Here is a 14,653-nt window from a genome sequence, read left to right as displayed (position 1 = left end):
AGTCACCAAGGCAGGGCGGAACCCTCGCTCTGACCCGCGTCCTGCCCTTGCAGGGGAGCTCTATGACTTGGATGCTTCTTCCCTGCAGCTCAAAGTCCTCCAATACGTGAGTCCCTGTGCCCCTTCCACCCACCTCCCTGCAGTTTCTCTGCCGGGACCACAGTTCCCTGGAGCCCTCCATCCCAGCTCAGATTTGACGTCCCGCCCCTCAGTCTCCTCTAGAGAGGCAGGAGGGCAGGGAGTGGGGGTGGCCCCAGATCCGCGGTCACCCCCTTGCTCTGTCTGTCCCTCCCCCTCAGCTGCAGCAGGAGACCCGGGCATCCAGCTGCTGCCTCCTGCTGGTGTCTGAGGACAATCTCCAGCTTTCCTGCAAGGTGAGGGCCCAGGTCCACTGCGGGGCCGGGCGAGGGTCTCCGGTCTCCGAGGGGAAGAACCTTGCCGTTCCTTTAACCGGCTCCGCCGCTCCTTCCTCAGGTCATCGGAGATAAAGTGCTGGGGGAAGAGGTCAGCTTTCCGGTGAGTCCCGTCTGCCCCCTGGAGTCAGCAGGGGCCGTGAAGGCCGACAGACATGTGTGGGATCCGCCTGGAGTACTTGGATCCTCCAGAATCTCTTGGAATCTGATGGAATTATCTGGATTTTGGGATCGACTTAGAACTGTTACAAGGGATCACAACCTCTCATGATCAGGCTCTTTTAGGAGACTCTCTTACCTACAGAAAGGTTGTCTTTCTGGATGTGGATCTGTTAGAATCTATTGAGATGAGTGAGAATCCTTAGAGTCTGCTTAGTCTCTCCTAGTGAGGAAAGACCCTAGAGTCCCCTATAGAGACTTGGGCCAGACTTCCCCTGCACCTCTATGCTCCTCTGTGTTGATGGCGTCCACCATTGGACTGACTGAAGAGTTCATGGAAACTTCCAGACTTGAGAGTGGGGATGGGTTGAGACCTCTTGACCTGGGGAGAAGTGGGTTCTGACTCAGCCACTCCTCACTCCCCAGTTGACGGGTCGCCTGGGCCAGGTGGTGGAAGACAAGAAGTCCATCCAGCTGAAGGACCTCACCTCTGTAAGTCATGGTCTGGCTGGACCAGGGGAGGGGAAAAGGGGAGACCCATTGCCAGCCCCCAGAGCCAGGGTCTCTGGGATAGGGCAGTGGAGGAATGGGGGAGACAAGACCCTGGGATCTTCTGCCATCCCATCCCCATGTCACAGAGCTTCTATCCCTGCATGAGTCCCTTAGGACTGCCTGTTGCAGAGTGTGGCAGAGGGCTGGGGAGGGAAGCATACTTCCTCCCTTCTCCCCTGCCCTGACTTGCCTCCCCTTGGCAGGAGGATGTGCAACAGCTGCAAAGCATGCTGGGCTGTGAGCTGCAGGCCATGCTCTGTGTCCCTGTCATCAGCCGGGCCACTGACCAGGTGGTGGCCTTGGCCTGCGCCTTCAACAAGCTTGGAGGAGATTTGTGAGTCTGGGTGGGGTGATGTGGATCCGGAGATGTAGCTGGGAGGCTGGGCAGGGTGTCACTAGGGTAAACAGAGTGGGAAGGGTACTAGGCTGGGGCTACTATCCCAGCAGTGGTGGGCAGAAGAGTTTGTCAGTGCAAGAGACTACAGGGGAATGGGGGCTTCTAGACAGCTGCTGCTGCCTGAGGCACAGGTGATTGCAGACTGTCCATCACTCACTTTGGCTTATTTAAAATCACACTGAGGTCCAAACTGGGTTCCCCTCCTCTCCCCCCCACTTCCTGCAGTTTGGATTATCTACTCTTAGGGTGCTGGCCTGCCCCCCACTTGCCATCCCCCATTTCTGTGTTACTGCTGGAAACTGCCTGATGGAAGAGTGGGTGCACTCTGGGATGGGTAAACCCTCTGGGACCGCAGAGCATCATCGACACAGTGGACAATGGCTACAGGGAATAGGCTGGGGAAAGCTGTGGGTCTTTTGAGTCTCTGACAGCGGGATACAAAGCAGAAGGCAGGGTGGGTACAGTGTCCAGGTAGACAGACTTGGAGGCTTAGTAAGCATATCTCAAGAACCGAGGTCAAATTTGGGGTATAGGAATGGTATCAGAAATAGACTTCACATGCTACACCAACTCATTAATTGGTAGTAGCTGCCTGAATCCCTGTGTTGTGAATGGATCTTAATTCAGAGAGAAACAGCACTGTGTGTGGTTAGCCATGGCTGTCCCGGGGGCAGGTTCACACTTGGGCTGGCAGGTCATGCAGTTTGTGCTGAGTCATCCAGGTAGGGAGAAGAAGGCAGTTGAGGGATTGAGTCTTAATGCAGAGAGGTGTTGACAGGCTGCTGGCCCTGGGGTCTGAGCAAGCAGGCTGAGTTTGAGTGTCCGAAGCTCCTGCAGGAGGTGGAGGCTGGAGAGGTGCTGGAGCCCCGGGCTAAGGCCTGCTGGGGTAGGGCAGAGACCAGGGAGTCCTAGATCTGAGCAGCAGGACCCGCCTGCTGGAGCTCTGTAGACAGTTGGTGGGCCTGGAGAAATGAACACAGGGATGAGGCAGAATTAGCTGTGACATTTGGAACTGGTAGGCATCCTGGTGGTGGGAGCATTTATGCCATTCAGCAAACACACACTGAGCACTTAATGTGTCCACCCCAGTGCTGGCCAGATGGCCTCGGGAAGGCCTTTGGGGAGGGAATGCAGAGTGAGTGAGAGGTCTAGCAATGGCCATGGCCTCTGGCTGCTGGCTGTGGGACTGGATTCTTATATAGCCCCCAACCTGGAGGAGAGATGATTATCACAAGGAAAACAAGATGGGGCCTTAGTGACAGCCCTGAGGTCCAGGGCAGGGCAGGGCCGTCTCTGGGTCCCACACATTTCAGGGAAGGAGTGTAGAATGACTGCATGAGCCAGGGTGGGGCTCAGCTCAGTGCAGTGACTGCAGAGAAGCTTCCTAGAACACAGCTAAGTAGCAGAGTACAGGGAATCCAGACTCCCTTCAGCTGGGAGTGGGATCAGGCTGGTGGCAAGGACAGGGGTTGGGTGCAGTTAAGACATTAGCAAACACCTCCCAGAAAATCTCCCCAGTACCAGGCTCTGCACTGGGCATGGGTGATACAGGCATGGGCTCTGCCTTCAAGACTTGAAGCTTATTTTCAGGGCATAGAGGGATACTTTTTTCTACACTGTTCCCTCTACCTAGAATAGATATTCTAGGTTGAGGGAACAGTGTAGAAAAAAGCATGAAAGTGTGAAAGAGCCTGAGGTTTTCTCGGAATGATGAAGATCTTAGTGTGGCTGAAGCCGAGAGATGCCCATGGATGAAGGCCGAGAGATGAGTGTACCCAGACTGAGCACAGTGCCTCAATTGCCATGGAAGGAAGGTGTGTAGACAGAGCCAGGGTGGTGGGCATTGGGAGCTAGACCTGAATCACGTGACAGCACGTGCAACTGGAGGATCCCCCAGCAGTGAGGAGCACTGAGGCCAGCCAAAAAGTGGGCAGGGGCCTAGGCATAGAAATCTGGGGGCAGAGAGATGGGGGCTGAGGCAGGCTCCCACCCCATGAACCCCACCATTGGTCCACCCAGCCCTAGGCAGCTCCCTGATGACAAGTCATCTGGTGACCAGATTGGAGGACCTCAGTAGATTTGGGGCTGATCTTGTAAGGCAAGAGCTAGCTCCACCAGTGGGGCACACTGCCCTCCACACTGTCACCTTAGGATTTCTGGAGGTACCAAATCAGGCCAGCATAGTCCAGGGAGACTGGAGTAATGACCAGAGCTGGACAAGACAGGGAAGTGCCACTGTCCCTCCCTGAGGCTGGAGAGGCCTTGGGGAAGAGCTGGAAAACACTCCTTCTAGCCTGGGCAAGTCTCTAGGCTGAGGGAGGAGACCCAGCTTTGGTCTGGGTAAATCCCAAATCAAGGAGGGAGCTGTGGCTCTGGCTTCAAGAATCAGTAGTCCAAGGAAGAAAACACAGTTTGGTTTGAGGAGGACGAGAGCTTCCCCTCAGGGAGCCCCCACTCTAGAGGTGTGTGTGTTTTGGTTCCAAGTGCCTGCTCGGTAGCACCTCCCCAGTTAGGAGTTATACTTGGCTGGTGGATAGCCTGGTGATACGCTTGGCCCAATGGAGGTTAGGAGAATGGGGAGAGAAGCCTGCCTTCCTTTCCCTCTTGGGTGACCCCCCCCCTTCAGGTTCACAGACCAGGATGAGCACGTGATCCAGCACTGCTTCCACTACACGAGCACAGTGCTCACCAGCACCCTGGCCTTCCAGAAGGAGCAGAAGCTCAAGTGTGAGTGCCAGGTGAGTGATGCACCTTCAGCCTTTCTTGGGGACCAACTTACCCAGCTTTCAGCCCCAGAGAGCCATCACAAGGGAAAATGCCCAGGTCTTTCTGGAGGGATGGCTGCCCTGCTGGAGGCAGCTAGGTAACTTAGTGACTTGGAGGCCTCTTAAAGAGGAAGGTCAGTAGTTCCTCCGCACCGCACCACTGCTGCAGGCACTGTGTGGTCTCCCTCTAGTGTTCAACTTGGGTACTACAGCCACATCTGGGCGGCTGGGGCCCTAGGTGAATGCCAGACACCGGTGAGATTCCCACCACCTGCACTGGGGCTATTCCTCCCTGCTCCTTAACTCAGTAACCAGATGGCATAATTGGACACTGACAGTTTCCAACCTGTTTCCAGACAGTTTCCAGCCTCCTGTCCCAGGAGCCCTAGGGGAGGAATGAGAAGATGCTGGGGCTGTGGGAAGCAGGGGGCTGGATAGGGTAGCTCTGCAACCCAAACCTGTGATCTCCATTTGCTCCATTGCAGGCTCTTCTCCAAGTGGCAAAGAACCTCTTCACTCACCTGGGTGAGCGCACTTTCTCCTCTATGCCTGGTGTGGGGTGGGTGTGGAGGCTGGCCTTTGGGGGGAGAGGTGGGAGGGCTTGGCCTTGGCCCTCCAGCGTGAGCTCACCGCTGCCCCACGCTTCTCCCTCCCCCAGATGACGTCTCTGTCCTGCTCCAGGAGATCATCACAGAGGCCAGAAACCTCAGCAATGCAGAGATGTGAGTGAAGCTCCCAGGGGATTCAGTGACGGAGGCTCTGGGCCTCAGTCCACATCACCTCATTTCCTTTCCCCTTTCCCCACTGGCTGGCTTCTTGTGGGACCTCATCACCTTTTGAGTGATCTTTTATGCCTGTCTTCCTCACTACACTGTGAGCTCTAATGACAGCAGGGGCAGGGCTAGCTTTGCTTGCCATATGTCCTCAGCCCCTAACAGTGTCTGGCACATAGTAGATGCTCCAAAAAACAAACAAACAAACAAACAAAAATCATTTGAATGGATGAGTGCATGGAATCGGCCAGGCTGAGGAGAATGTCTCAGCTGCAAGCACACCTCCCAGCCTCGGAAATCCAGAAATCCCTGCAGACCAACCCTCCTGGTACCTCTCCCCAGCTGCTCGGTGTTCCTGCTGGATCAGAATGAGCTGGTGGCCAAGGTGTTCGACGGGGGCGTGGTGGACGATGAGGTGAGGGAGTGTGGAGGGAGTGCGTGGCCCTAGCGGGTGTCTGAGAGTCCGCTGGGGGCGCTGGGGAGCAGGCCCGACGTTTGATGGTCCCCTCTGTGGCCGGGCCACTAACTTCTCCCTCTTCTACTCCATCCTTGCCGCGGCAGAGCTACGAGATCCGCATCCCAGCAGACCAGGGCATCGCAGGCCACGTGGCGACCACGGGCCAGATCCTGAACATCCCAGACGCTTATGCCCACCCGCTTTTCTACCGCGGCGTGGACGACAGCACCGGCTTCCGCACGCGCAACATCCTGTGCTTCCCCATCAAGAACGAGAGCCAGGGTGCAGGCCCGCGGCGGCCGGGGCGGGGGCGGGGCCCGAGCGAGGGCGGGGCCGAGTGGGGGTGGGCGGGGCCGAGCGGAGAGTGGGCGGGGCCGAGCGGAGGGTGGGCATCCTTCCTCGTTACTGCGAGCGAAGCAGCCGGGTCGTGGGTTCCACGCCTGGGGCGACACCTGTGGGAACTCTGCGAGCGCAGGTCCCCGCCGGACCCCTCAACCAGTCGTTCCTAGCCCCTGTCCCTTCCCCAGAGGTCATCGGTGTGGCCGAGCTGGTGAACAAGATCAATGGGCCGTGGTTCAGCAAGTTCGACGAGGACTTGGCGACCGCCTTCTCCATCTACTGCGGCATCAGCATCGCCCATGTGAGGGCGGGGTGGGGAGTGGGGGAGGGCCGGGGCGGGGCCGGGGCGGGACCCTCCAGTTCTCCTCCCCCACTGGCTCTCTCACCTTGCTCTGTCCAGACGGACGATCCCCTGGTCTGGGACTTAGAGCCCTGCTGCTGGGGTGCTGTGCAGCCTTCAGTACACACTGGCCACCTCTGGGCTCAGTTTCTCATCTGAAAATTGGGAATACTATTTCTTGCCCTGTCCATTCAGTCTCCCAGGACCATGAGAAACTGCCCCCTTCTCTGGAAGCAACCTCAACCCAAGCCCTTGCTCAGATTCTTTTTAGGAAATGTTGGGTCTCATTGTCCAGGCCTGCTGGCAACTCTGGCCTGGGAATCCAACCCCCAGGTCCCTGACAATACCTTCCTGCCTGTATCTCTTTCCCTGCTGTGGGCCCCCCCCCCTTAGCCAGATGAAATGCTAAGAGGGCTTGGGGAGGAGGGCAGGGGGGAGGGGAGGGTGAGAGAGTCTGGATAAAGGTGAGGGTGGGGTCTGTACTCTGGACTGGAGCGCAAAAGCTCAGACTGGGGCCAGAATGGGACAGGAAAGGGGTTTCTGCCAGACCCCTTTGTCCAGGCCTGGGCATTTCTAAGAGTTTACAGCCACCTTCCTCGAGCCCCACCTTTCCTTCTCTCCCCAGTCTCTCCTGTACAAAAAAGTGAACGAGGCCCAGTATCGCAGCCACCTGGCCAACGAGATGATGATGTACCACATGAAAGTGAGTGAGGCCTGCAGGGAGCGCCTGTCTTCCTCCCAGAATCCTCAGGGGCCCACGTTTAGGCTGAGCTTTTGAATTATTGTCTCCTGAGGGTGAGAAGATAGACCTGGAAGGACACCAGGCCTCCTGCTTCCCTTAGGGCCACCCTCCCCGCACCTCCTTATAGAGCTCTCTTCCAAGCTGTTCTTCAGTTCAGCCCCAAGGCTGGAAGGAGCCAGCAGGACCAGCCCAGGGAACAACTTGGCTCAGGGAATAATTCCCATCTTGGGAATTTCTAAAGGCCAGGACCTTCCCCAGAGCTGTCCTGGTACAGTGGTCATGCAGCCCTGGCAGTCTTCATTGCTGATATTTCTTCCTGTTCCTGGACCCTGTGTCAGAAAAGCTGGCCCAGACCTTAGTTCAGAGTATAGAGTAGTCACTGCTCATTTGGACATTTCACGTCAACCTGTGTTCAAACCAGAAAGTCCCAGACTTTGTGAATATGATCAAAACTATAGTTCTACTACTTCCCCCTTTCCCCTTCTCACTATTGCACTTGACTAGAAACAAAAGAAAAAACTCAGAAAACAAAACACACACACACACACACACACACACACACACACAAAACTATAGTAGGAAGGATTAAGGTCAGACACCAGGCAGTCCCCCTAAATGGAGGAAACTAGAGTTAGTATCTATGAAAGGCTGCCATGGCTTGAGGGTGTCATAAGGGGTGACATCTTTGCCAAGGATAGGCTGTTGCAGATAAAGGGTGGTCACAGGTAGGGAGGTGCAGTAGGTGGGCTGCAGGGCTGTGAGGGGAGGGTGGGGATCTCCTGCCCAGTGACAACCTATGGAGTGATGGCCCAACTGTGGTGCATTCTGAGTGAAGGACTCCTCACCTTCTGTGGGAATTTGAGGCTGAGGACCCTGGCTGCGGTGGAGGCTGTCTTCTCATGCCTGGCTGGTCCCCTCCAGGTCTCTGATGATGAATATACTAAACTTCTTCATGACGGGATCCAGCCGGTGGCTGCCATTGACTCCAACTTTGCCAGTTTCACCTACACCCCTCGCTCTCTGCCCGAGGATGACACCTCCATGGTGAGCTGGCCTTCCTGCACTTGACCAGAGAGGCGGAGGGCGTGCAGCCAGGGATTTGAGTTAGATGTGGGTGAGAACTTCCTAGTAAGACAGAGTCTTTAAGGAAGGCTGTGGAGGCTCCCTGGAGATGGCGTGGGTGTTTAGTCTGCCATCATGGGGCCGTGGCCTGCCCTGGGGCCGGGGGCTGTACTGGATGATCCCAAAGGCTGCTCCTGAACTGACAATGCCAAGGGCATGTGGCCTCAGGGTTTACACCCCCTCCCTGTTTTCTAAGATTTCAAGTGAGCTTGGTTCCGAGAGTTCTTGCATCTTCCTTCTTAGATCCCTTGGATTCCTAAAAGTTCACAGCTCTGAGAATGCTGGGTTTGGCTATTTTATGGTTTTTCTAGTTTAGATTTAAGGTTCTAAGACTCCAAAATTTTGAGTGTGGGGCTTGGAGAAGGGTCCAGGTGGAGACCCCATCTTGATACTGACTGTCCCTCTTGTCTGTCCCTCCCTCCTTCCCTCCCCAGGCCATCCTGAGCATGCTGCAGGACATGAACTTCATCAATAACTACAAAATCGACTGCCCGACACTGGCCCGGTGTGTCCACGTGCAGACAGCCCCAGTCTTGCCTCCCTCTGTCCTCCACTTTCCCATCCATTGTCCCCAGTGTTCTGGGAGAGATCTCTTTGAGGTCAACTAGTGGAGGCCCAGTCTTAGAGGGTGGGGAGGATCCATGAAGGGAAGCAGCTCCCAGACGCTGGGACTGGCACTAGTGGCAAGACCCAGGGCCAGGCAGAGCCTGAAAGGCTTCCTGGAGGAGGAGAGGCTGAGGCCCCTCTGCTGCCCTCTCCCTTCCCCCAGGTTCTGTTTGATGGTGAAGAAGGGCTACCGGGACCCCCCTTACCACAACTGGATGCACGCCTTTTCCGTCTCCCACTTCTGCTATCTGCTCTACAAGAACCTGGAGCTCGCCAACTACCTCGAGTGAGTGGCTGCATCTCCCCACATCTGGCAGCCACTGGGGTCCCCTTCCCTGGGACAAGGAAGCTCCCCCTGAGTGGCAGGCACTTTACATGCACCACCTCATCAGATCCTCTGAACAGCCCCACTTTCCAGGAGGGACTTGCTCACAGCCACAGGGCCGGTGAATAATGGACCTGATTTAAACCTGGTTCTGCCAAACTCCAAACCAGAGCTTAGGCTCAGCATTATTTTAGGAAGGGGACCCAGGTATCTCCCCCTCCTGTCCAACTGGCTTCTGAACATCTCATCTACCTGCCCCTCCTCTAAGAGGCCTGTGGAGGAAGCTGTGGCCTGACCTCTTTCTCCTTTCTGCCTCCCAACCAGGGACATCGAGATCTTTGCCTTGTTTATTTCCTGCATGTGTCACGACCTGGACCACAGAGGCACGAACAACTCTTTCCAGGTGGCCTCGGTGAGACCCTGCCCCTCTTCACAGTGGGGACCTTCCTGGGGTGTCTGGCAGTGTCCCCCTCTCCTAGCCTGAAGAAGGTAGGAGCCGGTGAGACCAGGAGCCAGGTTTGAAGACAGGAGGAGGCTCTCCCGGGTGGCCCTGATACCTGAGACAGGGAGGCGAGGAGAGGGCAGGAAGGGGCAGGACAATGCTTAGCCTAATGCAGTGCACTTGGATCATCCACATGTGAGGAGTGACTGGAGTTTTCCTGGGCTTTTTCAGAAATCTGTGTTGGCTGCACTCTACAGCTCCGAGGGCTCTGTCATGGAGGTACCGCCATTCTGCCCACCCTGTCCCCTTCCTCCCCTGAAGACTAGAGACTTGCAGAGTTAAGACCCAGCTCCTCCTACTTCCAAACCACCCTCTCCACACAGGCTGCGAGAGCTGCAGCCACTTCCAGGGCATGTCAGGCTCCTTTTCCTGGAGGACCCGTGTGCTGCACGTTTCCCTGTGGCTGTCTGGGAACACCTCGTGCAGCCCCTCCTCCAAGCGTGGGATGGGCTCCACTCCCAGCACACTCAGCTTTGCCTTGATTGTTTGCTTAGGGTCTGCCCACCATCACTGGGGGAAGGAACAAAGTCTGAGACATCTCTGAGTTCCCTGTACTTGGCACAGGGCTTGGAACAGAGTGGGAGCCAAATTTCCAAGGTCACCTTGCCCCTTGCTGCCTCCCACAACACCCCTGCAGAGGCTGCCCCTGCTTGCACACCCCTAGAGACGAGGTTCTCTCTCTCTCCATCTCCCCTGGGAGGCCTGGTGGCAGCTCTGGTTCTGCTCTCTGCCCCCTGGGATAAGCCAGCTCCTCCTCTGAGTGACAGCCCTTCAGCGGCAGGAGACGGGGGGCCTTGCCCTCGCCTCGTCTCTGCCTCTCCTTGTCAGCAAACAAATGTTTTCTGCATGAATTAGTGTCTAGGATTCCAAGGGATCATTTCAGAATTTTTCCAGCTTGTGAGGCCCTCAGAGCTTACCTTATCGGGTCCCTGCATGTCATGTGACAGCTGAGGAATCTGAGGCTCAGAGCCGGCTGGGGGGGGCCCCAGGTTGGTCACGCAGAGAGTCACACCGAGCTCAGAAAGGGAAGTGGCGCCCCTCACTCCTGCTGTTTGCTCTGCTGACCTTGGGGGCCAGGGCCCACCCAGGCCCTGCTCATGCCCGTGGGGTCAGTGATGAGGGAGCCCCTCTGCCCCAGCTGGGCCCCCATCACTCCTCTCCCCCCAGAGGCACCACTTTGCTCAGGCCATCGCCATCCTCAACACCCACGGCTGCAACATCTTCGACCACTTCTCCCGGAAGGTGATGGGGCCGGGGGTGGGGCTGGGAGCTGGCTGGAGACGGGAGGAGGAGCCAAGGGGTAGAGGCTCATGGGGGGTGTGAATGCGTGGGGGTGTCCGGCAGGAGGCCATGACACTTCTCCCCCTGCCCCGCCCAGGACTACCAGCGCATGCTGGACCTGATGCGGGACATCATCTTGGCCACGGACCTGGCCCACCACCTCCGCATCTTCAAGGACCTCCAGAAGATGGCCGAAGGTGCCTGCTGTTAGCCCCGGGCCTCAGGGCTGGGAGGGACAGCCAGAGAAGGATCTGTTGGGGAGTGTCCCCAGGGGATCAGCCCTCTGTCCCCTGGGATAAGCCTGCTCCTCCTCCAAGTGACAGCCCCCTTGGACATCAACCCCTGCCCTGGCTGCACGGTGCCACCAGACAGAGCCAGTGCTGGCCCCTTGGTGCCCATCTAGACTGCCCAATTCCCTGGGCGGCTCTGGGTGGGCCCTGAGAGCCTGGTCCTCATGGGGGCAGGGAGGCCGGGCCTCTTCTGGATGCCATCCTCCCCCAACAGTGGGCTACGACCGAACCAACAAGCAGCACCACAGACTCCTCCTCTGCCTCCTGATGACCTCCTGTGACCTCTCTGACCAGACCAAGGGCTGGAAGACCACGAGGAAGATTGCGGTAAGTGCCACCACCCCTCCCTGGGAAGGCACAGGCTGCACACCTGCCTGGCTCTGTGCGGCCCCCAGCAGCTAGAGCACCCTCTCTGTGCTGAGGTCAGTCTGGCTGTACTTTCGGAATACAGAAACCTACACTATGTCAAGGTGACAGATAGGGAGACTCAGAGAGGGACACAGATTTACCTAGGGTCACACAGCAACTCAGCGGCTGGTGGAAGGTGGGCCAGAACCCAGCTACTCCTCCCCATCTGGGGCTATCCCACTGCCAGGCTCAGGCTGGGGAACACAGGTCCTGAGGTGGGCCTGAATCACTGGGCCTCGGCGCGCCCTCCTGGGAATGGGCTGTCAGAGGAGTTGGGTGGATGGATCCCACGCACGGGATGTGATGAGATTCTTCGCCTTTCAGGAGCTGATCTACAAAGAGTTCTTCTCCCAGGGAGACTTGGTATGTGTGGAGTGGCCCCAGGATGTCCGTGTTGGGGGAGGGTTCCTGGCCTGGGGCCGGGAGGGCTGGGTTAGCCTGGCCCTGGAATGTGCCGGGGGAGCGGGAGGAGCAGGCCTGACGACTTGGCGCCCGCAGGAGAAGGCCATGGGCAACAGGCCGATGGAGATGATGGACCGCGAGAAGGCCTACATCCCCGAGCTGCAGATCAGCTTCATGGAGCACATCGCCATGCCCATCTACAAGTGAGTGAGCCCCGGGGTGGCCGGGCAGCCGGCTCAGAGAGGCTGGGGCCAGCTAGGGCACCACAGCAGACGCACCAGCTGAGTTTGACCTGGCCCAGCTCCAACTGAGCCGCCCTCCTGCCTCTGTGCACAGCTGTTCCATGCTTTGCCCCTTAAATGGGCCCTTTGCTTCCTCCTTGGTCCCCAGTGGGAAGAGACCATCATGCTTTCCTTGTGGGTCCAGTCCTGTGCCTTATACTCTTGTGAAAGTTCTACCTGTGGTATAGCCCTAATCTTTCTTGCTGCCCACAGTCTGATTTTTGACCTCTAACCATGCGCCATGCACCCACAGGCTGTTGCAGGACCTGTTCCCCAAAGCAGCAGAGCTGTATGAGCGCGTGGCCTCTAACCGTGAGCACTGGACCAAAGTGTCCCACAAGTTCACCATCCGCGGCCTCCCAAGCAACAACTCGCTGGACTTCTTGGATGAGGAGTACGAGGTGCCTGATTTGGATGGCACTAGGGTCCCCATCAATGGCTGCTGCAGCCTTGATGCTGAGTGATGCCCTCTGGGACCCTTCCCTGCCCAGGCCTCCTCCCACATCCCTCCACTGGTCTGGCCAGATGCACTGGGAGCCAGAGCCACAGGTCCTGGGCTCTAGACCACGATTTCCCGTGTGACACTGAGCAAGTTGTGACCTTCCTGGCCCTCAGCTTTCTCGTCTATATAATGGAAGCAAGACTTCCAGCCTCACCAAGACTTTGTAATTTGTCCTCTGAGAGCACAGGGGTGACATAATGAACAGTGGGCCCCGCTCTAGGCCATTGACCACACCTTGGCAAGTCCTCCCCAAGCCATTCTTTCTCTGAGCAGCTGGACGGTTTCCCCTGTGCCCCATTCCGCCACACCAGATCTGTGCCCTTTCCGCTGGAGGACCCCCACCCCTTGGGGTCTCCAGGACCCCCATTAAAGGGGAAGGTGGGACATCTGAGTGAGCAGAGGGTGGGGTCTTGCAAGCAGTCATTAGTTTTGCTGGAGGACTAGAAATAGCCATGGGGCACAGGTGCCCTGAGGACCACCACCATACTGATGGGGGGACAGGGACCTGAGGGACACAGGGGCTCCAAGAGGAAGCTGCCAGAGGGACAGCTCAGTACTCTGGGGAGAGGGGGCTCAGGAAGAAAGCTGGATGAGAATGACAGGCAGGAAGGGTCCCTGCACTGGGAGACAGGCCCAGGGGTGTGTCCACCATGCCTCCTCCTGCCTGTGTGACCCTGGGCAAGTCCCTCCCCCTGCCTTGGAAAAACAGGAGGGTGAGACAATCCATTCTCTAAGATCCATCATAGATCAGTATCTAAAATGGCTCCATGGCTCTGTGGAGTCCAGAAGCTGTGGACTGTCTGCCACCCTTGGGCACAGAGAGCCCGACCCTGAGTCCCTCAGTGGCCCCCTGAGTGTATCCCCTTGGCCTGAGCCCCTTCCCTATTCCTGCAGCCGGAGAGGGACCTGGTCTCAGCCCTACAGGGCTCTCTCCTCCTTAAGGCCATATCCACCTGTGCCCCGGGCCTGGGAGGCCCCATAGGGTTGGGCCTCTTGGGTCAGCCTGGTCACTGGCTTCTCTCTTCTTCTCTGTTTCGTTCTGTGTGTTGTGGGGTGGGGGGAGGGGGGCCACCTGCCTTACCTATTCTGAGTTGCCTTTAGAGAGACGCGTTTTTCTAGGACTCTGTGCAACTGTTGTATATGGTCCCGTGGGCTGACCGCTTTGTACATGAGAATAAATCTATTTCTTTCTACCAATACTCCCCCATGGGGCTATTTGCAGACTCTGTGCATGGGGTGTGTGGGTAAACAGAACTGGGAGAGGCAGATACCCTTTGGAACTGCCTGGCTGCTGGAGCCCCTGCCCCTGGTGCCCAGGCCCTCTTCCTGTTGGGGTATTCCCTGGGCCAGTTGGTGCAGTTCATGGGTAGATGGTGGGTGAGGAGGCCTGGCCATGGACCAGGGAGAAGACATGCAGGCTGGCAGAGAGTACAGCCTAGAAAGGGAAAACTGAGGCCAAAGCAGTCAGGGGAGCTGTCTGGAAGAGGTGGCCTGCCCTGGTCATGAGTGCCCGTATAGCCAGTGCCTGGACCTCTGAACCCTCTCCCTAGCTGCAGCGATGCCTGTCTGTGTCCCCATAAGTCTCACATCCCAGTTTCTCTGGGTCCTGTCAAAGGGATATCCCTGAGTCACACTCCACACCAGATCCACCCCTGGTTGTGTCTGTGGAGTTTGTCCCCGGCTGTCCTGCCTGGGAATGCTAGCCCTGCACAGACATGGAGAGGCAGACTCCAGGTGGGGGGCCACGAGGAGGCTCTGACCGGCAAAGTCTCCAGGCCTGTCCCCTATTTGCTGACACCCCTTCTCCCCTTTCCCCATCCATCTCTTCCCGATCAAGAAAGGCTATGTTAGGGGCCTGGGCGCTGGGGTCTCTGTTCTTGGGGGAGGGGCAGAGAGGAAGGGGACAGGTCCATCCTGTGACCCCCACAATGCCCCTCGGATGCCAGCTTTGCCTTTGGGACTACAGCTGCTGTGCTTCCTCTTCCCCGGCCCCCAGC

General features: G+C 57.5%; 1 protein-coding gene across 3 annotated transcripts in view; it reads left to right on the top strand.

Moving 5' to 3' along the window:
- Positions 1–13,853, top strand: part of PDE2A (phosphodiesterase 2A) — a 92,899-nt gene extending 79,046 nt beyond the window's left edge. For 2 of the 3 annotated variants that reach the window (XM_012745073.3, XM_012745077.3), the window contains exons 9-31: positions 54–106; positions 300–374; positions 475–516; positions 999–1,064; positions 1,328–1,458; positions 4,148–4,259; positions 4,772–4,811; positions 4,945–5,008; positions 5,402–5,474; positions 5,621–5,798; positions 6,044–6,156; positions 6,821–6,898; positions 7,859–7,981; positions 8,494–8,564; positions 8,829–8,951; positions 9,315–9,402; positions 9,664–9,711; positions 10,660–10,734; positions 10,871–10,970; positions 11,278–11,390; positions 11,796–11,834; positions 11,970–12,076; positions 12,408–13,853. In XM_012745073.3, coding sequence (XP_012600527.2) covers positions 54–106; positions 300–374; positions 475–516; positions 999–1,064; positions 1,328–1,458; positions 4,148–4,259; positions 4,772–4,811; positions 4,945–5,008; positions 5,402–5,474; positions 5,621–5,798; positions 6,044–6,156; positions 6,821–6,898; positions 7,859–7,981; positions 8,494–8,564; positions 8,829–8,951; positions 9,315–9,402; positions 9,664–9,711; positions 10,660–10,734; positions 10,871–10,970; positions 11,278–11,390; positions 11,796–11,834; positions 11,970–12,076; positions 12,408–12,618 — 2,123 coding nt within the window. In that variant the 3' untranslated portion in view covers positions 12,619–13,853. The remainder of the gene's footprint in view (positions 1–53; positions 107–299; positions 375–474; positions 517–998; positions 1,065–1,327; positions 1,459–4,147; positions 4,260–4,771; positions 4,812–4,944; positions 5,009–5,401; positions 5,475–5,620; positions 5,799–6,043; positions 6,157–6,820; positions 6,899–7,858; positions 7,982–8,493; positions 8,565–8,828; positions 8,952–9,314; positions 9,403–9,663; positions 9,712–10,659; positions 10,735–10,870; positions 10,971–11,277; positions 11,391–11,795; positions 11,835–11,969; positions 12,077–12,407) is intronic. The other variant, XM_012745076.3, reaches the window with a different exon arrangement.
- The last annotated feature ends 800 nt before the right edge of the window (positions 13,854–14,653 follow it).

The sequence above is a fragment of the Microcebus murinus genome, chromosome 4 (genome assembly GCF_040939455.1).
Source record: "Microcebus murinus isolate Inina chromosome 4, M.murinus_Inina_mat1.0, whole genome shotgun sequence".
NCBI lineage: Eukaryota > Metazoa > Chordata > Mammalia > Primates > Cheirogaleidae > Microcebus > Microcebus murinus.
This window is presented reverse-complemented; position numbering and strand designations above follow the sequence as displayed.